At 34.6% G+C, this 23,856-nt stretch overlaps 1 protein-coding gene and 3 long non-coding RNA genes across 5 annotated transcripts in view; 2 read left to right on the top strand and 2 right to left on the bottom strand.

Annotated features, from left to right (window-relative positions):
• Positions 1-3,651: 3,651 nt before the first annotated feature.
• Positions 3,652-5,723, bottom strand: LOC143303755 (uncharacterized). Its single transcript, XR_013060373.1, has 4 exons — positions 5,585-5,723; positions 5,178-5,488; positions 4,406-4,771; positions 3,652-4,247 (listed from the first exon to the last, which is right to left on the bottom strand). It is a non-coding gene; the product is annotated as an uncharacterized LOC143303755 (long non-coding RNA).
• On the top strand, positions 5,443-6,889 carry LOC117154565 (uncharacterized). 2 transcript variants are annotated; one of them, XR_004463795.2, is made up of 4 exons: positions 5,443-5,564; positions 5,630-6,100; positions 6,268-6,442; positions 6,524-6,889. It is a non-coding gene; the product is annotated as an uncharacterized LOC117154565 (long non-coding RNA). The 2 variants fall into 2 exon arrangements; XR_013060372.1 differs by having other exon boundaries at positions 6,590-6,888.
• A 3,059-nt stretch (positions 6,890-9,948) lies between these two features.
• Positions 9,949-23,856, top strand: part of LOC117154380 (midasin) — a 139,606-nt gene continuing 125,698 nt past the window's right edge. Inside the window, exons 1-15 of the mRNA XM_033329315.2 lie at positions 9,949-10,129; positions 10,602-10,828; positions 11,577-11,816; positions 12,025-13,049; positions 13,175-14,589; positions 14,762-15,029; positions 15,127-15,308; positions 15,415-15,601; positions 15,680-16,324; positions 16,421-16,862; positions 16,998-17,361; positions 17,617-17,934; positions 18,123-18,422; positions 18,597-18,821; positions 18,992-19,120. Coding sequence (XP_033185206.2) covers positions 10,049-10,129; positions 10,602-10,828; positions 11,577-11,816; positions 12,025-13,049; positions 13,175-14,589; positions 14,762-15,029; positions 15,127-15,308; positions 15,415-15,601; positions 15,680-16,324; positions 16,421-16,862; positions 16,998-17,361; positions 17,617-17,934; positions 18,123-18,422; positions 18,597-18,821; positions 18,992-19,120 — 6,048 coding nt within the window. The 5' untranslated portion in view covers positions 9,949-10,048. The remainder of the gene's footprint in view (positions 10,130-10,601; positions 10,829-11,576; positions 11,817-12,024; positions 13,050-13,174; positions 14,590-14,761; positions 15,030-15,126; positions 15,309-15,414; positions 15,602-15,679; positions 16,325-16,420; positions 16,863-16,997; positions 17,362-17,616; positions 17,935-18,122; positions 18,423-18,596; positions 18,822-18,991; positions 19,121-23,856) is intronic.
• Positions 18,783-23,112, bottom strand: LOC117154383 (uncharacterized). The gene is made up of 3 exons (XR_013060270.1): positions 19,629-23,112; positions 18,954-19,057; positions 18,783-18,860 (listed from the first exon to the last, which is right to left on the bottom strand). It is a non-coding gene; the product is annotated as an uncharacterized LOC117154383 (long non-coding RNA).

Raw genomic sequence — 23,856 nt, 5'->3', positions numbered from 1 at the left:
TCGTGTTCCCGGCGACCGGAAGTAACACAGTTGAGGATAATTTGATAGCGATAATCGCCGGAAATCGTGGAATTATTTTCGTAGCAGTTTTCATCGTCCTGGAATGACTGGAAAATTGAACCTTTTGAAAATTGAAAGATTAAAACGCCCGAAGTTTTCCTACAACCTGTTGCTTTTTTTCTAATTTAAAGCGTAGCTATTTCCGAATAATTCGCTAATTTAGCGTTGCAACAGGCTTCTTGCATTCCACGCCAAATTCGAAATGAACCTTCCGACATTGGCGCTGAAACGAATTTCTTTCATTTCGATGTCGAGATGACACTCTTCGTCAGTTACGAGCGCTTAGCGTGCAGCTTCCGTTTGATGTGTGTAATTTTTCAACTTGAGAATGCGATCGTGTGGTACTCGTATTCCCTGCGACGAGAATAGTCGCTGAATCGAAATATCAGCGATGGAATGCCGATCGAAATGTCCTTGTATCGTACAAAGTACTATACTTTGGTTCTGTATTTTGTAACTTTCAATGAACATTGTATTTTCGCATATTGACAGCTCTGTGTGCATGTTTACGCGTAAAAGTCTCTTCATAGCAACCTATGACAGTTTAATGGATAAAATTGTAATTTATCGCGTATACTTTTGTGACAATTACAAGAATCATAGAATTAGAATTAGTATGGAATCTTGCAATATTTTCAATGGTTTCATCATTTTGTCTATGCAGTTTCAAAAATTAGCCGCCGGATAGCGCTGCTAATGAACGGCCACGTTTTCGTATTTATAAGAACACTTGCTTTTTTTTTGCTTCCTCGGCGTTGAAAGTCTCATCAACGATTCATCAACGGCTGAATATTCTCAATTTCCTAGCTAACCTACGCTCTCTGAAGAATAAGTTGCAACATCTGGGTTGCTTGAACACCTGGTGCAATTCCATCGGAAGCTTCACAACGTTGTCGTACGTGTTCTCTGCCTTTAAAATTCCCTTCATCACTCACCGAGTCAACTTCATCGCTAATCACCCTTTTCCTGAATCTGCGTTTCTCAGCAAGAATCGCGATCGCAAAGTGTCACGAAGCAAGCCATCATCTTGTCTTACCTAACGATCGTCCCTGAGCGAGCCAAGTGGCAATATCGACGGTCTATACAAACTCCATCCATCCATCCAGCGATCTCCAAAAATATTGCCGCCGCGAGTGCTGCGAGGCCCATCACGGTGAAGGAGTCGTGCTCTCGAGCAGAGTCGGATCGCGGTCCAAGGTGCCAGGCGTATTCCTGCAAAGGCATTCGATCGTTAGTTAAAGGGCAATCCGTTAAAGGTGCAGAGAGGCGCAGGGGAAGGTTCCCCCGACGCCTGGTACGCACACAATACCCCGGCCGCAGAACAGATAGAGAACGAGAAGAGAAGAGAAGAGAAGAGAACGAAACGCGTCCGGAGGGTCCCGTGCCGGCAGATGAATCCTAAGCAATTTCTCGCTGGTCGGGCCTCTTTGATGCTTTGAACTCTCACCGCGCTAACCGATCCTCCTGGTAATCACGCGGCCCTCGCCACGCCCCGAAAAACACCTTCGATCCTCCAGTCTCTCGCCTCTTGCTCTCTTCTCAGCCTCCTTTGATCCTTTTCTCCGCTCGAAAACACGCTCTTCCTTTTTTTTTTATCCCTTGGCCTCGTCCTATCCTTCTTCGCTCTAAGCTGTAGCATTTACTCTGTTTCTATCTGTTCGCTCTACTCTTCAGTCTCTTCGAAGGTTCTTATATATCTTTTCTCTTTTTTCTTCTCTTCTTGCTCGCTTTTTGTCTTTTTCATTTGCTTTCGTTCGTTCGAGCTTGGATCACATAAGAGGAGAACACTGTTTTCGATGGTTCATCGACGTGTTTCTCGCTACGTCTAGCAGTTCGTTGCTGCGTTTCAGCGACTTCTCCACATCCAAAGGCTTCTCAGGCCGAGTTTACACCAAAGTAGCGATAGCGTTATACCGTAAACAGTTATCGAATTTCACGAATCTGTTCGCAAACTCGTCTACAACGATTCCAAAATCGTCTAAACTCGGTCTGGTCCCCGAGCGCGCGATCGCAACGCCCTTAAGGCTGGTTCACACACGGCCAGTAGTTTAAGTAAGTTGAAGCAGCGAGTAAAGCCGAATTGACGCTATTCGCGTTGTAGGATCACCGTGGACGAGGACGAAAACGTTACTTTTCCGCGAATCAACAGCGTAAATAGTCCGCTTTGCTCGATTAAACCTGTGGCCGTGTATGAACCAGCCTTTACAGCACTCGGACGTTCGATTTCCGGTTCGACGTGCGATCGTCGAGCAACGAAACGACGCTCGTCCGCGATTTAATATTCGCAAAGCGGAGGGAAAAAGGGCGCCCGCAGAAGTCGGTGAAAACGCACCTTGACGAGGGCGCGCGACTGCCGACAGTGGCGACTAATGTCTGCACGCGCGAGCGCACGAGCGAACGTGTTTTCTTGGCACCTGTTTCACTCCTCGTTTCGAGGGTTTTTCTGCCTACTGCCACGCTCTGCGTTTCCTCCTTCGCTCGTTTCTTTGGCGAGGGTTTAGGAAGCTGCAGCGCTCCATGATAATACGCCGGAGCTTCCGTTTCTTTTTGTCCGCCTGACTCGTCTGACAGATCGCGTCCTACGTATTTCTATTGGGTTGGCAACTAAGTGATTGCAGAGTTTGTCATTACCACCTAATGGTAAAATCCCCAATCACTTAGTTGCCATCCGAATACATCGTGATCTTGTCATTTGGCGAAGTAGTAGATATTTCTTCACATTAAACAGGTAACTTGCGTAACACATTAAACAGGTAATAGATACTGTGTATCTACTGCGACAACGAACATGGGGTACAAAACTGTGTAGCAGTGTGAATCCATCTATCCTCGTAGCGACATGTTGAAACTTACGGTTGTCGTTGAGAAATATACGGCCAATTAATTGTTTCTCACGGAATACAAATCGGTTAGAAAATTGCAAGTAGGAAGGATCGGCATGAGAATCCTATCGCGGTATATCGCGAGATAAAATTTGTTGTTGAAGGGCAGCGAAAAGATGCGCCATCTAAGAAGCGCCAACCTGTCGATCGATAAACTATCTTACATTTTATTATCGTTTTATGTCACGACAGGAAGGGAACGCGTTACAACACTCCGTGTTTATTATTATAGCGTCGTTTTATCTTACGAATATTTTGGAATATCGTAGAATTGGAAAGGCAGCGACGTGTATCTTAAAAATGGAAAATATGCACGAAAGATGAAAATAAATGGGAAATTGGGATACGTGGGATTGCGGACGTGGCAAATATTGAAAGTAATAAAATTTCAGGTTGATACGATCCCATTACCGCTCATGACGCCATAATCACAACCGTGGGATCTGATTTCAAGCTTTTGATCGGCAATTCCGGAGATTGTATCTCTAACGACCTCGATCGGCTCTTTAATTTTTCCTCCTTCCTCTTCCTTATCCTTCTGTGCGCAGCATCAAACTACATAATCAGTATAAATTATGCATCTTCTTGTTAAAAAAAGCCACGATAAATTTTCGCTTATATAAATTTGCTCGTTCGTGTTGCTCTTGCTTTTGCTTCTATAATTATGTCGCTATTAAATAGCTCGCCATAAAACGATTGATATTTTTCCCTCTGTCGTTTCTTCAGTTAAAAGCAACAAACGATCCCCTCTTTCGAGTAGTTATTTTTTATTTGTATTAGAAATCAAATTTACCCGAGCCTGCCTCCCATATATAATCATTCACAAAGAAAACATACAAAAGGAAGGACGGATGAAAACGTAAGGTTAATAAGTTTACAGTAGAAGCCAATAATACAGCAGGGGAGAAAAAAGCGGAATCTCAGATGTTAACCGAACAACTATAATCATTAATCAAATCTCCCTCGCCCTTTTCTCGCTGCCCCGATCCTCCCTCAGCGATAAGTAATTCATTAGGCATTGACTAACTCCATCTGGCCGTCTATTAAGAAGGCTAGCGAGAGGGAAGAACCGTGACCAATTGAGTAAATAATACACGTGAAATTTGAGAAAGTCCGCTGTCCTTCGCTGTGAAACTTGCTGAGAGCGAAACGCAGGATAATAGAAATAACGATCCGTCCAAGAGCTGATTAATTTCAATCTTCCGCTGCACGTCTCTCCGTACAATCTGCCACTCTATCGGTTTTCTTCGTCCAAATTTTGCTTCTTCTTCTTCTTCTTCTTCTTCTTCTTCTTCTTCTTCTTCTCTGGCAACGGTATACGTAAACGTTATTAAGACGATTAAAAAATCAACGAGACACGGATGTTCATGTACTTGCGAATTTTGATTGGACAGTTTAATCGTGCGCATGAATGTATAGAAATTGTGAAAAATATTTCTACGATATGTCAACGTAATACTTACGGTGTTTAGGAAGTGAAAGGAGTCTGTGTTTAAGCGCCTTTTCTCCTATGTGTCATCTGGCGTGTATGATATCTGGAATCTACGCGTATCCTTGGATTAACCGGTCATTCATTCATCCAGTTGAGGTCACATAAAGACCGGTTGAAAGAAACTCCGCCGTAATTGCTACGAAAATTGAAATTCCTCCGCGAAATACCAGAAAAGAAAAAAGGAACAGAAGAGCAGCGGGACATCAAGAGTTACATCAAGACGCTCGTACCAAAATCTAACGACCACCGACAAACCAGGACGAACGAGCGGCCAAGGCAGCAGCGCGAGAAAGCGACGAAGACCCCAGAATAGGATCAAGGACACGAGCAAAATAGCCTGCGAAGAAGAAGACGAAAATCAGCGAAGAACAAGAAGAGGAGGAAAATAGCGGAGGAAGAAACAGGCGAAGACGAAGAGGAGGAAGATGCAAGGAAAGAAGCAGCACAAAGGGAAGTAAAGGAGAGGCACGAGAGCAAGCAAGATGGTAAAAGGAGGAGAAGGATGCTCCTAATTCGTAGTTCGGGGCGGGGTTTTTTTCGGCGATAGAGAGGAGGAGAGCGAGGCTGAGCATTGGTGAAACAGAGACAGAGCCAGGCACAAAGCGAGCTGAGGTATAAATTGGTTTGTTTGCCGCGGAGATAAAAGGGGCCGCTAAATGTTATCTTTAAGGTGTCGGATCAACGCAAATGTGGCTGAGTTACTCGTAATTATAGTATACACGGGCCGAGACCCTCGCCTCTACCTGCCGCGCCATCGGCCGCCTCTCTCTTCACCTTTCTCTTCTTTCTCTTTCTCTCTCTGTTGCCTCGTTTCAACCCATTGGCGTAACTATCGATCGCGATCCGATCTACGGGCCGAGATACCGACCGACAGAGGCGATACTTGTTTGGTTAGACCGGAATATCCACGGGTGGGGCAACGAGCAGCGCGAGGTACCATCCTCCTCTCTATCTTCGGACAACCACTTGGCTTGGGTCAGAAGCGATATGCTGTTGCTCGCCTTGATATACACACTCTATGAAGAATTCTCTAAGACAGTCAGTTTATTGGTTTCTACAAAAGGGTGTTTTGTTTAGACACTTAGAGATGGAGCTGACGGAATGCTGCAGTTAGAGAGAACATGAGCAAGGTAACGAATTATACTCACACGGTTCTTACGACTTATTGCCATTTAAATTCTCTTGATGCGCACAGTTCCAACTTCTTCGCTAGACAAACGTTGCTCTCGTTATCGAAACGAGGGCGAGGATGCCATGTACGTATATATATGTACGTAGGTGAGAAGACAGGTTAGAATACTTGAAATTTGAAGAGCCGATAACTCGCTGCAATAGAGAGAGTGATTTGAATAGCGCGTTGCTTATGATATGAACGTAGCGTAGCTTGAAAATACGCGGACGATTTCTTTTCAAGAAAAAAAGAGGTCTTTCGTGGATCTTCTTTGTTTACATTTTCTAATGTCTGCTAAAAAAAAATAAAAGGATGGGTTACCAACGGCGCACGGAATTCCTAAGGGGCGGTCACCCATCTTAGTATCTCTCCGTGCCGCGCGCTGCTTAACTCTGGCGATCGGATGAAAACCAGCATTTTCAGCGCGCTCTCGTCGTTGGCGCAGGTTAAGTGTTTTCCTAGAAAAACGAAGAACACAGTTTGATAAAACTTAAGGTGAATGTTAAGTTAAATGAAAATAATTTTAATCAATTTTGTTGGCTTTTCCATTGTCAGAAAATACAGTTTTAAATGTCTACATATACGTCTACATATGTTTCATGAAATATGGATAGAACATAATTAACTATGAGAAGATATATATTATTAACGATTTGTTACAGAATTATTTCGTTTCTCTCAATGACAATATAAAGGATAGAAAGATACGAAAGCATAGTACTTGTAAAGATCTGATATAGCACTTCCCATTTCCATAAATACAGGCCTTGTAGGACAAAGATAAGGAAAAAAGTAGAAATGTTCGGGAGACCATCTATCTTCAATGGGAAAAAGTTGGTAGGTAAAAAAACACAGTAAGGAAGTATACATAAAAAAGAAAGTAGAATACATATATGTAATTATATGTATCCCACGTAGATAATTATTTGCTTTGAGCTTCTATGTTCTATCGACGCTAACGTTTTATGTCTACTAATAATAAAGGGAAACACCGTGGAACATCGAAAATTACCAGTTAACAAGAGCAATAAGGAAATTAATTGTACGACGTAACAAGCATGAATATCTTTTTAAATCAATACTTTGATTCTGCCATGTATAAGATGTAAAAGCAAAGATATTAATTAAATTACCTGTAACTTAAGTCGATAAATAGAATCGAATACCATTCGTATTAAAAGCATAATATCCAAAGGTAAAAGTATTAATGATCATTGATTTCTTACTTCGAAATAAAATATAATTTACTGTTATAAGGAAAATAAAAGTTTTCTGTTATCCAGATACATTTCATACGGATTTCGTATGAAATCTATGAATTTTGTGCAAATTTTATATCTGAAATCACGTCGTAAAAATGACAAAAAAGGGGGGGGGGAATTCAAATAATTTCCTTTCTTTCCTTCTGTGTTTTACAATCTCCTTCTCCCTAGTTCCTTCGTCGTGATACGAATAAACAACTTTATGGATCTTGGATAATTAGATAAGATTGCCGTAATTATATGCAATTTATATAACACAATGTAGAGTCTGTTTCATGTAAAATACGTAATAAATTAGAGACTACTTCTGCTGAGTCAATTTACATAATACATTTCTAATTAAACACGATCCTCGAGGTTATTAATAAACTCAAAATCAATTACTGAAATCGTGAATTCGTTATATCGGCTGAAACGTGCGACTGTTTAATTAATTCAGAATTAATTGGACATCACATTGTTCGTGATGGATGATTATAGTAGAGGATTTAAACAGAACTTCGTATCTTACTGAATATAAGAATTACTTCGCAAGCATAGATCCTTCCTTTTTACTGAGAAGCGAAGAGATATCCATATTATGAAAAGATACTGAAACAAAGAATAGGACAATTATTTTCCACTAGATAAAATAAACGAAAATACCGGAAATCAGAATAATTATAATATTCGTATAACATTTAAAACAATGTACATATTTGGCAAAAAAAATTCAATTTCAAGGTAAAGATGTATCGTTTTAGTAGATTTATCCTAAATTTCTGGTTTTTGAAGAGATTACGCCAATGGCGGTGCTTTTTATCTCAGTTTCCAACAAGATGGGACTCCCCATTGGTGCGGCTTGAACAGCCGCGCGTACAGTGGGGCCAACATTATAGTACAAAATAATAATTCATAAATTATACGCGCCGCGACCGTTTAGAGGCTTAGGTATACAGCTCACTGCACATGCAGGTGATTCTGCTGCAGGTATATCAATAAGCTTCGCTAGGTATAACGGGTGACTTAAAAACACTCACCTTTTATGTCATGTCTTACGGTACGGACATATGGGAAAACATTTTAAAGTCATAGTTTAGAATTGGTTTTAGAATTAATTCTTGCATAGTTATTGTAATTGTCATAATCGTTAACTTTTTTATTATACCAAGCGTAGACTGCTGTAAAAATGAGATATTATTTTTACTTCAATTCTGAAACCCTGTTAATTTTTCAATTTTTCATATAGCAAAAAGGCGTATGTGTTTATATCTAAAAAGAATCGTAAATTAAACTATAAATTAACGAGTAAAATACAATTGTTAGAGCAGTTATCGCTGGCAAAATTTAATTAATTTAACTTTTAATTCTAACTTTTTTATTCAATTGATAACAGGGAAAATTCTTCAAAATATATCCCCCTTATGGAAAAGACTTTTATGTATACATTGTGAAAATATGTATATATTTTGTTCTAATTACTTACTTAATTAATTAGTTACATTCGTTTAATGTAAAATGCGCTATTTTGCGCATGGTAGCGTTATCTATCGGTTGAAAATTGTACTTCGTGTTAGTTCCACTGATTCGCCTGTAGAGTAAATAGACTCGTAGTCAGCAGATCTGAAATCAAAAACAAACGAGCTGAACAATAGTTAAAACATGGAAAATCAGTCAGAAGTAGAAGAAATAACGAATAACGATTGTAACGTTAAGTTTCACAATTTTGTGGCAAAAATCGATGACTTGTCAATCTCATGTCATGTAATTAAAATGGAAAATTCCCTCTATCTGTGGGTAGGTGATTATAATGAGAATACCATGAATGATTTGTCATTCGCAATCAAATCACCATACGAAAAGGAACCACTTACAACGAAGATTATGGGATCAATTGCCAATGAATTTTCAACCAGTCTTGCCAAGAGACTTTCAAAGAAACTTTCAATAGCTGTTTATGTCAGCTTTAACGTCCAGGTTGATAACCTATCTCTACATGCAATTGAGAGGAAGTTACAAGATGAATTTAACTCACATCCTGAGATTTTCTGATTTATATTAATAAGTTGTACAGAGACATTCTAAAAGTACAATTTTTATACTGTCCAGAACATGTGTTTACATTTAAGCCTTGTATATTTCGCATTAAACTTGATTTATATATAAAATAGGTATTCTTATTTATTTTAAGTATCTTAAATTTTAAATTGTGTAATAAGTACTAAGTGTGGTCTTAAAACTTCACAGAAACAAATATTTATTCTTGCAAATAAAATGATTTTACATTTTATCATATGATAAAAGAACTAATTTGAATTTCATCGTCTAAATTGCCAATTTATATATATATAAACAATTTCATTGCAAGTGGTTAAAAGATTACATATTATTACCTTTTATCATTGTTCCATATAATTGTTTCAAATAGTTATGCATAATTCTTGTGATATAGTCTGAAGATGATCTATAAGTTGAAAATATTAATTGTATTGTAACAATGTTACATATATATGATGACAACATTCATACTATAATATTATAACAAAACATATCAATTTTATTAGAAAAACTAAATTAATTAAAATTGTCACTTCTCATATATCAAATACATAATAGTAATGGTACTTATTTTAAGCACTATGACAAAATAATACTCAAAATCATCTATAACATACTATTATATATATAAAAATACTATTTTTATTTCTATTAAAGAAGCAACTTAATAGACATCTTTCCTTCCTTTACAATAAAGACATATGAAAGAACATTTATATACATTTAAAAAATGTATATTATTTGAATTTTGGAATTAAAGTTAATACTTAACTTTTCATTGATAATTTATAAATCATGAAATTCTTAATATCTGCTTATATAAAATTATTTTTACTTGTAGCAAATTACATTAATAATACGTAATTTACGAATGAAATCGTTGCAATTATTTTTTAGCTTCGAATTTAAACTACATACTTGATCTTACATTTCATAATGATGGCAAACTTATGATAGGTAGGTTTTTAGTTTTAAAAAACCCCAAGTAATCTAGGGATTTTTTTTGTTATGGGTCGAGGAATTGTACGCCTTAAAAAGGAACATCCGAACATTGGCCACTGATCGTAAACACGTGGTTACTTACGCATTGATTTCAATATTTATCCGGCATTGCACGTGTAACTTGATTTTTAGTTTTTCAAATATGTTTTCACAAAGTTTGTCGGTATTTATTAAACGAGACGAAAAGTATGTGCAGAAACTCTCATTTTTTAGAATTGACAAAGTAAGTAAGAAACATCTTTTTGAAATATTTTAAATATCCTCTTTTCGTTTGTTAACATCATAATTATCAATATCTCTGTTCTTATTTTTCTATGCTATTACTATTTCTTATTGTATAAATTTCACATTGTTTTGTAAGTTACTGTTAGTAATTATATGTTTTAGTAATATTTTCATCTAATTTTTAATATATAATAAATGGATGAAAATAATATACCTTCAAACTGTGTAACACATTTGTAACACATACAATGTTCATTTTATTCATTCATTTAATTTAATACGCGAAATAAACATGACAAATTTATAGAAAATGCAGAACTTTTTCTAATGTTTTAATTACTGTTTATTTTTAAATTGAGTTTTGATTAAAATGTACCATGTGTCTTACTTTTTCATTATTTAATAATGTTATATTCTTCAAAATATATTTCATTAATCTTATTTCATAACATTGTGTAATTTTACTGTAGGAACCAAGCGAGGATGAGCATAAACAAATTTTAGACATTTTATGTGAATTCTTAATGAATCCAGAAACCACGGAGGATGTTGCAGAATGTTTCCCACAATTATTGCCAGCATTAATTATGAAAAGCATTTCAATGGATAAAATTTCCTTTGATGACGAAGATTTGATTCATAAATTAAATTCAGTTATCTTAGCCAAATTACTTTCCAAGAATCGGGATATATTAGTGTATGTATTTTTAATGTTACGTAGAATACTTTATATTTTATATTATTTTGTATGTATATATATATTTTTTTTGCACTAATATGTGATTATTAACAGCGAAAATATCATCATGAAATTATGTTCTCTTACTTATAGGCAATATATTGTAGGTTGAATAGTACTTTATTCAACATTATAATTCTTTCATGTTCCATAACATTTTAGGTTGAATTTTTCAGGTTGGAGAATATCCTGCAAGGATACAAACAATATTTTTCTGATACTCTGTGTATTATACTCTTTTTATTACTTAAATTTAGAATTATCAATTGATGAAATGTGTAATAAATATAAAATATATTTGGAAAAAATTAAAGGTCTTTGTAACACAGTATTCTATATTGTTTTCTTAGTTGTATTATTAATTTAGTGCAGACATATACAAGTAATCTTTTTCTTACTTTGTAAATATGTAAACATAGTTGTTTATGTTTAGTAGTATGAAAATTTGTATACGTCATAGCATAATTATATTAAACTGTAACGTTGAAAAGTATGTTTGGAAAAGTCTTGTTTATTTTATAGCAGTATTCAGTAGTATAAAATATGTTTTCTACGAATCAAATATATAATTACAGAAACATAAAAAATTATTAATTATTTAAAAAATAATTATTGCCAACAGTTCTCTATTGAAAATAATTATAAGATATATTTAAATGATATAAAATTTGAAATTTATTTTTAAATGAATATTGTTTTATTACAGATTTGTTCTACATTATTTTGATGTAAATCCAGCTCCATTTGAATTTATAGAAGTTGATCATGGTCCTCCTTTAAAAAGACGTAATAGGCAAAGAGTAATATCTGTCACAAAAGTATCTGATTATGATTTAGTAACTGCTTGTTATGATATTCTATGTAGTGCACCAATACACTTTAAATATGCGTGGAATTGGTCTAAATTTTATAAATATCTGACTCATGAAGATAGTGGTGTTAGATGGTAAGATATGAAATTAAAAAATATGATATCTCCTTTTAATATTTTAAATAAAATTACTACTAGGAAAAGATTTTAATCCAATGATTTTTATTAAATGGAGTAATTGTTTAGGGACAAATTTGATAAAATTCCGTTTTAAATAAGTAAAATAAAAAAGTGTCTTAAGTCAAAACAAAATATACAAGAATAATTTTTAATTATCTTTCAGGGTAGCAATAAATTGTATTTCTATTGTATTAGGAATGTCAGAATCTTCCTATCTATCTCATGTGAGTGATTTTGTTTCTAACAATCAAGAGTACTTTGTTAAAAGTAAAGAAGTTAATCGAAATAATATAACATGTGAAGATACCAAAGAAATAAATGGAATTCCTGATGTACCTTCTGTAGTTTCCATTGGAGGAATTTTACTTCCAATATTTGAAAAATCTGGAAATAAAAAGGAATTGAATCTAGTTCCTGTACCATCTACACGACAAAATTTACGAAATTTAGCTTTGGCAGTCTCTTCCAATAAATGTGTATGTTTACAAGGTACAGTTGGTTCTGGAAAGACTGCATTAATAGAGTTTTTAGCTCAAGCTACTGGTCACGATGCACAGAAATTTGCAAAAGTGCAATTAGGTGATCAAACAGATTCTAAAATGTTATTAGGAATGTACAGATGTACTGATATTCCTGGAGAATTTTTATGGCAACCAGGAATATTGACTGAAGCTGTATCATCTGGCAAATGGCTGCTTTTAGAAGATATTGACTGCGCTGCGACAGATGTTATTAGCGTTATTGGACAACTTATAGAAACTAAAACATTATCAGTCCCTGGATACAGAGACTTGATACACGTGAAAAGTGGGTTTCAGTTGTTTGTTACTAGAAGATTGAGTTCTGGAGGAACACAAAAATCATTTCAAATGCCAATGCAGAAACAGTGGTCTTGTGTTAACATAGAATCTTTATCAAAGAAAGAACTCGTTACAATTGTCCAAACCTTATTTCCAATATTGCATACGGTAGCTGTAAAAATGGTTGATGTGTTTTTATTGTTTTCTGCTGGAAACCATGAAGATGACATTGTGAATAGTGTAAAGAATACTAGACAAATTTCTACCAGGGATTTGATTAAGTGGTGCTTTAGAGCTGTAGTTGATTTTGATGTATCCTCACCTGCTTCAGGCCTGAAAATCTTTCAAGATGCTTTAGATGTCTTTTGCTGCTCTGTGCCTAATTCCGGTATGTAAAGTATACTTTATAAAAATATCTATTATTGCTGAATGATTGTTTATAATACTGCAATTGAATGTTCTTATAAAAAAATTTCATAAGTGATGAATCATGTTGTTGTCTTTTTATTTCAGTACAACGTTTAAATTTGGCAATAGCTGTGGCACACAAATTGGGTATTGTAAAAACAAAAGCAGAATTTTTTTCCCAAGTACATAAACCATCTGTAAATCTCCACAAAGAATGTCTTATTGTTGGTAGAGCAAAGTTAGAGATAAAAAAAGCTGATAGAGTTAAAATAGAGTCTAGAAGTTCCAATTTTTCTTATACAAGACCATCTGTATGTCTTTTGGAAAGAATAGCTAGTTGTATTGTACAGAAAGAGCCAGTTCTTCTAGTTGGAGAAACTGGCACAGGGAAAACAAGTTGTGTACAATACCTTGCGCAGATAACAGGCCACAAGTTGGTAGTAATAAATATGAACCAACAGAGTGAAAGTACAGATTTACTTGGTGGCTACAAACCGGTAGATCTTAAACTTCTGATTCTTCCAATTCGCGAAGAATTCGAGATTTTATTTCGATCTTATTTTGCAATTGAACCAAACTTAAAATATTTGAATCATATTGGGCGTTGCTTTGAAGAAAGAAAATGGAAGATATTGATTACTTTAATGATTCATAGCACTAGTGCTGCTTTGAAAAGACTGAAGATGTCTACAAAAAATCACAATGAGGTAGAAGTTTTAAAGAAATGGGAGAAACTAGCAGAGAAATTAGAAAAACTTCAGTCTCAGGTGCAGAGTCAATTTTCTTTAGCATTTTCATTTGTAGAGGGTAGTTTAGTCAAAGCACTGAAAAATGGAGACTGGGTTTTGTTAGATGAGATAAATTTAGCTACTGCAGAAACATTAGAATGTCTTTCTGGTTTATTAGAAGGATCTTGCGGATCTCTTTCTTTGTTAGAGCGTGGAGACAAAGAACCAATTAAAAGACACAAAGACTTTGCAATTTTTGCTTGTATGAATCCTGCAACAGATGTTGGGAAAAAAGATCTTCCCATGGGTCTGAGGAATAGATTTACAGAATTCTTTGTTGATGAACTCACAGAAAAATCAGATTTACAACTTCTAATGAGTTCATATCTGAATGACTTAAATCTGCCACCAGAAAAAATTGAAAATATTGTCAAATTTTACTTAAGTGTCAGGAAAGAAGCAGAAACCAGTCTTCTTGATGGAACTGGGCATAAGCCACATTACAGTTTGAGAACACTATGTCGTGCTCTAAGTGTATCTGCACAGAATCCTTGTAGAAATATAATGAGATCCTTATATGAAGCATTTTGTTTAAGTTTTCTAACACAGTTAGATAGTAAATCTTACCCAATAGTACAAAGAATGATTGTAAAGGCTATCTTGGGAGAAAAAGCTGCCAGTGCTGTTATTGGAACTCCAATTCCAAGGCCACGTGGTCATGCTGAGAGTTTTATATGTTTTGAGGGCTATTGGATCTCTAGAGGTGATCTTGAGCCACAGATTCCAGAAAATGTAAGTTTGTATTTTTTTAAAGAGATTTTTACTAGTAAGAAGTTTTTAGCTTTCATTGCTATAAAAATTAAGCAGTGTGTTAAATATGTATATATTAAAAAAAGACAGATCTTGTACGCAAAGTAAGATAAAGGTAAAATAAATAAAACTTTTATATTTTCTTTGATTTTAGTATATCCTCACAGAAACAGTGAAGCAAAATTTGAAAGACTTAGTGCGAGTGGTATCTATTGGTAAAATGCCTGTATTACTGCAAGGGGATACTTCAGTAGGAAAGACCAGTTTGATAACATACTTAGCGAAGGCTTCTGGACATACCTGTGTACGAATTAATAATCATGAACACACAGACCTGCAGGAATACGTTGGTACCTATGTAGCTGATTCTTCAGGAAAGTTAGTTTTTAAAGAGGGTATTCTAGTAGATGCTATGCGGAGAGGTACGATAAATTTAATTTTTGATTATCCTTTTTATTATGATATTACATGTTTCAATTATTTATTTTTATACTTCTAAAATAATTTAATATTCTTCAGGATATTGGATAATTTTGGACGAGTTAAATTTAGCACCTAGCGATGTTTTAGAAGCTTTGAATAGAGTTCTTGATGATAATAGAGAGTTGTTTATTCCTGAAACTCAACAAATTGTAAAAGCACATGATAATTTCATGCTTTTTGCTACGCAAAATCCTCCAGGTTTATATGGTGGAAGAAAGGTAATATTTTATAAACAAATAATCCATTTTAAATAAATGTATTGGTCTATAACAAATAATTTCTTGTTAGTATTTCATGTGATTTTTTATTCCTATTTGTTACTAGGCATTATCACGTGCATTTAGAAATCGATTTGTCGAGTTACATTTTGATGAAATTCCACCTAAAGAACTCCAAATAATTCTACACAAAAGGTGTAAGATGCCAGAAACATATTGCAAGCAAGTAATCAATGTAATGACAGAACTTCAAGTACGAAGAAAGGGTACTGCAACTTTTGCGGGAAAAAGAGGTATATTATTGTTTTAACGCATTATTTATTAGTAAATATTTTTGTCATTTAAGAAGGTAATTTTCCCATTTTTTGTAGGGTTCATAACCCTTAGAGATTTGTTTCGCTGGGCTGAAAGATATCACCTGGCACCCAATATTGTAGGCACTTTATATGATTGGAGTCAACATTTAGCAGATGAAGGATATTTGGTTCTCTCTTCAAAAGTTCGTCACTCAGAAGAATGTTTAGAAATCATAGAAGTGCTAAAGAAACATTTAAAAAGAGATGTTAGTCCAGATGCTCTATTTTCACTCTCTGAAAAAACTTCTACTGTGACTAAGCCAATCTTGGAATCTCTTTTGTCAAAGAAGATTCCAGGATTTGAACATGTAGTCTGGACATATCAAATGCGCAAAATGGCAGTACTTCTCTCGAAAGCCTGTGACTTTAAAGAGCCAGTTCTTTTAATTGGTGAAACAGGAGGTGGAAAAACTACAGTTTGTCAACTATTGTCTGTAATTAGACAACAAGAACTTAGTATTGTCAACTGCCATATGCATACAGAAGCTTCTGATTTTCTTGGAAGTCTCCGTCCAGTTAGAGAACATAGAGAAAATCAGAAATTGTTCGAATGGGTTGATGGTCCTTTAGTGAAATCCATGAAAGGTGGAGGCTTCTTTTTAGTAGATGAAATCTCTTTGGCAGACGATAGCGTACTTGAAAGACTGAACTCTCTTCTAGGTAATTTATTATCTTGAATTATTTTTAATCACATAACAGGTATTTAATTAAGGTTGTTTTATTTAAATAATATTAGAATTAATTAATTTTTTCTAGAACCTGAACGTAAACTTTTAATTGCTGAAAAGCCATCAACTGAAGAAAATGCAACGGTTACTGCACATGAAAATTTCATCTTCGTTGGTACAATGAATCCTGGTGGTGATTATGGCAAAAAAGAACTTTCACCAGCTCTTAGGAACAGATTCACGGAAATTTGGTGCGAAGGTTGTGTTTCATTGGACGATCTCAAGTGTATTATGGTACACAATCTACGTAAAGAATACAAGGAAGCTGTTCCAGCAGCAATAATAGGATTCATAAAGTGGATACAAACTACAGAAATAGGAAAAAAGCTTGTCGTTAGTGTCAGAGATATCCTTACATGGGTGAATTTTGTTAATTCTTGTGAAGATTTAGGAATAGGAGATGCTTTTTTCCATGGTGCAGCTTTAAGCTATATCGATGGGCTTGGATCTGGTTTAACTGCAGCAGAAAAGTAAGTGCTATGAATTATTATCAATTGGGTTTTATAAAATTTTAATCAAATTCTATTTTAATGAATCATATTATGTATTAGTTAATTATAATTATATTAATTAGCTTTTTATCGAAATATTTTAAATTATTTTAGTTCAAAGAAGTTGAAAAGTTTTAAGGATTCTGCATTGAAATTTATTAAACAGCAAATACAGAATACATTAAAATCTGAATTAATATTAAACAATGAAGAATTTGATGTCGACAATTATAAGGATAAATTTGGAATACATCCATTTTATATTAAGAAGGGAAATGTACAAATTCCAAGCAATGTAGGATTTGCTTTTGCAAGCCCAACAACAAAAATGAATACTCTGAAAGTTTTACGTGCTTTGCAATTAAAGAAACCAATTCTATTGGAAGGTAGTCCAGGAGTTGGCAAAACTAGTTTAGTTTCTGCACTTGCCAGAGCATCTGGACATCGTCTTCTTAGATTAAATTTAAGCGATCAAACGGTAACTATTCCTTCTTTTTTCTTTATTATATAATTTTTTAAGTAAGTCAACTAAATGAAATAAGATGATTTGTTATTTCTGTATACTGTAATATTAAGTTTGTAATTTTATAGTATTATCTGTTTTAATGTATTGCATTTATTTTATAAGACTTAAAATGTCGTTTATGAGTCTTTTGTAAAAAAAAGAAGAAAAGAATTCAATTGAGCCAAAATGTTAAAACTTATTATTATAAAATTTTTAAATATTACGTAGGATATTTCGGATTTATTCGGAGCGGATTTACCAGTGGAGGGAGGGAAGCCTGGTGAATTCTCATGGAGGGATGGTCCTTTCTTAAGAGCTCTAAAAAATGGGGATTGGATTCTTCTGGATGAATTGAATCTTGCATCCCAATCAGTTCTCGAAGGATTAAACGCCTGTCTCGATCATCGTGGTGAAGTTTACATCCCGGAATTAGGAATGTCTTTCATCGTAAAGCCAGGAACTCGATTATTTGGTTGTCAAAATCCTCTTCGTCAAGGTGGAGCTAGAAGGGGGCTTCCAAAGTCATTCTTGAACCGTTTCACACAAGTAAGTTCTTTTTATATTCAAAACAAAAGAGCAATAGAAGAACACATATATTGCTATAATAAGGAGATGATAATAAATAATATTAGGAAAAAGCCGTATAAAAATATAATGATCCATCTTTTCTTGATTATTAAAGGTAGAGTTATCAGACATGTCAGTTCATGATTTTGCTTCTTTTGCTGTTTTAGGTTTTTGTGGATGCTTTGGAACAGAGGGATCTAAAATTCATTTTAAATGTTCAATTTCCGGAGCTGCCAGAAGATTTACTCGATAAGATGATTCAGTTTAACGAAGAATTGAGCTCTCAAGTTGGAACTACTTGGGGCCATTCGGGATCACCTTGGGAAATGAATCTTAGAGATGTCACTAGGTGGTGTGAAATAACCATGGCAGCTTTCAAAAAAAGTTCAAAAAAGATTTTCAATCCCGGAAATGGTGCTCAACTGATTTACGTTGATAGAATGAGGACAAATGAAGATAAAAAAAATGTAAGACGTATATAACGTAAAGTTTTTAATATTTATAATATCAATAATTTTAATTCACGAGAATATTATTTGCTGTGTAATTAAATTTCATGTCTTTACAATCTTACAATGTATTTCTTACAATATATGATGAAATAAACTTCTATCTAACTATTAAATGTTTTTTAATTACAGGTGATCGAGATATATAATAAGATTTTCTTACAAAATGATTGGCCTTTACCAGATCCAGAGTACGTAGTCCACTTGACGAGAAAGAAGGTCTTTTTGGGAGACGAAATATTGGATCGCAGCGATTCTGCAGTGTACGAGAATGATGATTTATTACTCCTGAGGGAGCAGAAAACTGTCCTCAAGGGACTTGCGCAGTGTGTTAACATGAATTGGATGGCCATTCTCGTAAGTAGTTTGCAAACTGGTTTAACTTCCTCGAACAAACTATCGAATAATTATTTGCGTCTTATCTGCTCTTTTAAATAATTCTTATACAATTTATATAATTACGTAATGCTACAAATATTAATTATATACCATTTTATTAACTAATTTATGTATCAATTCTGTAACAGATCGGTGGATCTGGAACCGGAAAGACCAGTCTCGTACATCTTCTTGCAAACCTGGCCGGGCGGGAGCTGAAATCGATCATCGTCAATTCTGCGATGGATACTACGGAAATTTTAGGCGGCTTCGAACAGGTAAGTTATTTTATAAAAGTAATATGTTTTTGATTGCACGTTTAATGCATCTCTCGTAAGACAGAAAATTCTGTCCATTAATCGCAACTATGCGAATACGGTATGAAAAAATATTTTGAAATTTAATTAGTAATGTTAGGAAGAGAAGCAACATTGCTTCCAGCGTAGATGTTAAATAGCAATACCGTATAACTAATAAACCAACATTCAATAAATTCAGCTCTGGTAGACAAGATAATTAAAAAAAATGGGCTCTCGACATTTACATTACTTCATGCGCGATCATGAAGTAGATTTATGACATAAAATGTAATTGGTAATATATCAAATTCAGGTTTCATTGCTTCTTATTGCCTAATAATTCTACAATCAATGTGACATAAACTTTATTCAAACTATATCATTTTTAAAAAAGATAAAACTATACGTTTACTACGTACAAGGAAGGGAAATGTATCAAGCGATAACATTGAAATTTTTAATTAAATCAAGTAAGCTTCTTCCTTACAAATTTGTTGCAGCAATCTTGCTTAAGTAGAAGTAGTAGCGTTTCTAAACTCGTTTATGCACAGAGCGATCTCAGCAACCGGACCAACTCCGTTTCGGATAAAAATAAGGAAAAAATAAAAGAGGGAAAATTTGCATGGTTTAATGAGTTCCGTTCTCCGCTGACAGGATTTTTTTATGGGTGCATCGATTCGTCCGCAGTAGTGTAATGGAACTTTTCCCTTTGAGCCGAAACTGAAATTGCGACTTTTTCGTACAAATCGATTTTTCAACACGATTTTACGAATGACGGAGCATAATATGGTCGTGGAAGAATTTAATTTAATTTACAATCCATTTCACGTTACATCCTCTGATAAATATTCAAACGGCGTATTTGAATTTTTTGAATTAATTTGCTTGCGCGTTCAAATTTATTACAATCGCATTGAGAAAATTTGTTTACTCTGTTTCTGTATTTTCTTTATCATTTATCTTCTTATCATCGCGTCGTTAACGTTCTACTCGATTTGCTTGTACCGTTTGCATAGTCGTTTCATCTCAGTTCTTCCATTCTTTCATTGGCTCTGTATCTGGCGTACTATTTCCTTTCTATTCGTCGTATAACCAATGTTATTCTTGAAGAACTGAAATTAAACGCCCCAGAGGGAGTCTTTACTGTTATAAGTTGATGGACGAGCGCCATTGTCAGACTCGAGAGGCTAGATAATCGCACGCCACCAAAGGATCAATGAGATTTCTTTCGCAGAAGCTGGAATATAACGTCTGTACCCGACGACTTGAAGTGCTTCTAGCTTTTAGTCTCGCTTCGGGCAACTTTTCCTGTTGCTCGTTGCCACTCGGGCCTCTTCTATTTAAATCCAACGAAATATCAAAATAACGTATGCAGCTAGCGCTAAGCAGTATGACATATCAATGAAGTAATTATTTTTAAACAATTATTTTGTTCCACCAATACTATCACAGCCTTTGTGAAGTTTCTAAAGCGGAGGAAGATTAAAAAATATTACCATTGTCAAAGATAATCTATCTTTATTTACACGCTTAGTAACATCGATGTCGTAGTATTATAATATTATAAACGCAAATAATTGTTGTATAATCAACGATACAAATATCGCAATCAATGTTTTCGCACGATCTTCGCGTAATATCTATCGATCTGCCAGGCACCGTTTATCCATCAACTTAAATTAATTATCCTTAACGCTATCGTCGTTCTGGCTAACACTCACGTTCTAATAATTTTTAAAAGACATACTTTACGAGTAATGTTCGTAAGTTTGCTCCGCCTTCTCCTACGAAAGTCTTTCCAGAGAAATTGACATTGTTTCAGGGATTTTCCGGACTTTATTTCTTTCATCTTTCGAATGTTGCTGGATTACGGTTCAGCTCGCGTATTTCCAGCGTTAAATTTCCTTCCACGCGTATCGATCGACGGCATCGACGAAAAAAAAAAAAAAAGAAAAGGAAAATTTCTTTCTAAAGCAGGAACTACGTGACGAATTATGGAAACAAAGAAATAGAGCGGATAATAAAGAAATTTTCATCCTACAAACTTTTCCAACAAATACGACGGTTTTCAATTTCGCTTTTATTTCTTTTCTTCTTTTTCTACCACAAACGAAAGAGCGGCAGAAGATTTCGATCGAAATTGCAAACTGTTCTCACCGGAACCAGTTCGTTTCTGTAACTATTCTACCCGCGTGATATAATCTGCAAGCCACAATTTCTCAATTTATTGCTATAGTTAGGTGAGAAATTATCCCACCAGAGGTCTATAACTGTCACGAGTTGTGCAATTCTCTTCTCTCTTTCTCTTGTTAGCATCGACACTGTTGTGTATAGGAAGCTGGAAATGTGAAGACGCTATCGCAAGGCAGATGGAGTTTATATTCGAGGATTTCGACCGATAAACGTTCTAGTTATCGCTGTTTGCATTCGTAGATCGAATGCACGGATTCTCAGCGTTGCGTGGTAATTATATTATGAATTCTGTATTACGTTCGATCCATTATCGAAATATCCAACGCGATGACGCGCAATTGCTAGAATTGCGTTCCGAATGATGCCGATTTTTCGCAGTTTACATTGTAAGAAGCAGCAGTTGGCCACGTAAATATTGCTAAATTATAAATAATTTATTATATAATATATAAAATTTATAAAATAATAATCGCAGTAACGAAATATTCGATGTCGTGTTCCACTGTTCTTTCATTATCTCAATTCTTAGATATTTCAATGATTTATTTATTCCTTGGCGGTTAGGTGGTTCTTGAGATACAATTTATGCAAATTCTTAAAATCATCTACGGAAATTATTCGTGCAGAATAGAGAAGCTTTCGTGAGATTTGTATCGTAGAAATTGATCGTTGATTTTTCTAATTTCTTCGAACGATCGTCGAGGATTAACCGACGTTGCTGATTTTCGTATGCTTTTGAAGTTCTGTATATTTTAACCGTTTGAGTGGCTGTTTAGATTTTGTGTCGAAAAGTGCCAGTACATTTGAACGTTACGGGCGACTGATGGTGTTTTGTATTTCGTTCTTATATTCTCAGTAATTTTCATTGAACAAAACTTGGAATATTTATAAACTAATAGTACGCGTATGTAATAATATTTTATAATAATAATAATAATAATAATAATAATAGAAATTGATCGTTGATTTTTCTAATTTTTTGAAGATGAATCGATGTTGCTGATTTTCGTATGCTTTTAGAATTTTGTATATTTTGAGTACTTTGGAAAATTTCGATCAAGAAGTTAATTCTGTTCCAAGATTCATTCTTTTTTTCTCAAATTAGAATTTGCAGCGATTAGGTGAAGATTTGTTTAAATTTTCGTCGATCGGTCGTCATTAACAATTTCGATCAGCGTCAGTTACCAAAGATTTAGTTGCTCCTGGTATGAATAATATGCAAATGAGGGAAAATACAGTTGACCTTGTCACAACTGTTTATTAGAAGTAGGAAATATACGTTTGGCAACGTTAAAAAATGGAAAAAACGTCGGCCATAATATTTCTATAAAATTCAATTACAGTACAATTGATATAAAATTAAATATAATACAAATTTACAAAATTCTCGGACACGTTATGCGAAGTCGTAAACCGAATATTAAGGTTGGCAACTAAGTGATTGCGGATGTTGTCATTAGGTGGTATTGACAAAATTGTTCTCATTTTCGATGGAAATTATTTAGAACTCGCGTGCAAACATCTGACAAATTTTCCATTAAATTAAAGCCACCGCTGTTTTTTTATTTCCTTCCCAGCAAACTTCAAACATTTTTATTTGACGGAGAAAAGTGGAAAGATATCTTTAAGCACAAACGAGAAACTCGTGCATTAAAACGTGTATTCTTCTTTTTTTCTTTTTTTTTTTTTGTTACAAGAAAAAGTAACTCAGAGAATGCACGTCCGGAAATCCCTAAATGTTTGCATAGAAAATATATAATATATACATACATATACATATATATATATATATATATATATATATATATATATATATATGTATAGGTATATATTTATCTGCATATACACATATACAGAGTGACTAGTTTATTCTCATTACGTTTTCACTTTGACAACATTTCTCGAAACGTGTCGTTTCTTCCACGTATTTGACAAATCTGAAATTTTACTAATTTTCCTAAATTTCATTTGATAAATAGATTTTTCGATATACCGTGAACTGAAATTCTTATATCGAATTTCTGTCGTCATTATATTCCTGACAGTCACGTTAATGTGTTAATTTCTTACCATCGAAAGAAGTAAATGAGAAGCTGTCAATACAGAATCGTACAGTCTTTTATTCGAATACATAATTCCATTATTCACGAATTAAACATTTATTCATGGCTGAAGAATATTTCAAACGAAAACAGACAGTACAGTGTATATATATATATATATATATATATATATATATATTGTAGTATCGTGGACGAGAGACCTAAGAGATATCGGACGAATTATAAACAATGTCGCGAGAAAGCCGAAGTGTGTTGTCGGTCAATCGAATAGTTTCGTCGAAAAGGCCTACGTGACTCTGGCCACGAACGGTTGCTAAACACGTGCGTGGTGGGGCTAAGACAAAGGACAAAGGGACGCTAAGGGAGAAAGACGAATTAACAGTCAGTGTTAGTTGAGCAGTCAGAGAGTGCAAACTGTGTTGTCGAGAGAGTGTGGTCCGCGTGAGAGAGGGCGTTTGG

This window comes from Bombus vancouverensis, chromosome 16, assembly GCF_051014615.1.
Source record: "Bombus vancouverensis nearcticus chromosome 16, iyBomVanc1_principal, whole genome shotgun sequence".
NCBI lineage: Eukaryota > Metazoa > Arthropoda > Insecta > Hymenoptera > Apidae > Bombus > Bombus vancouverensis.
The sequence above is the reverse complement of the archived record's forward strand: the minus strand, read 5'-3'. Positions and strand labels throughout refer to the sequence as shown.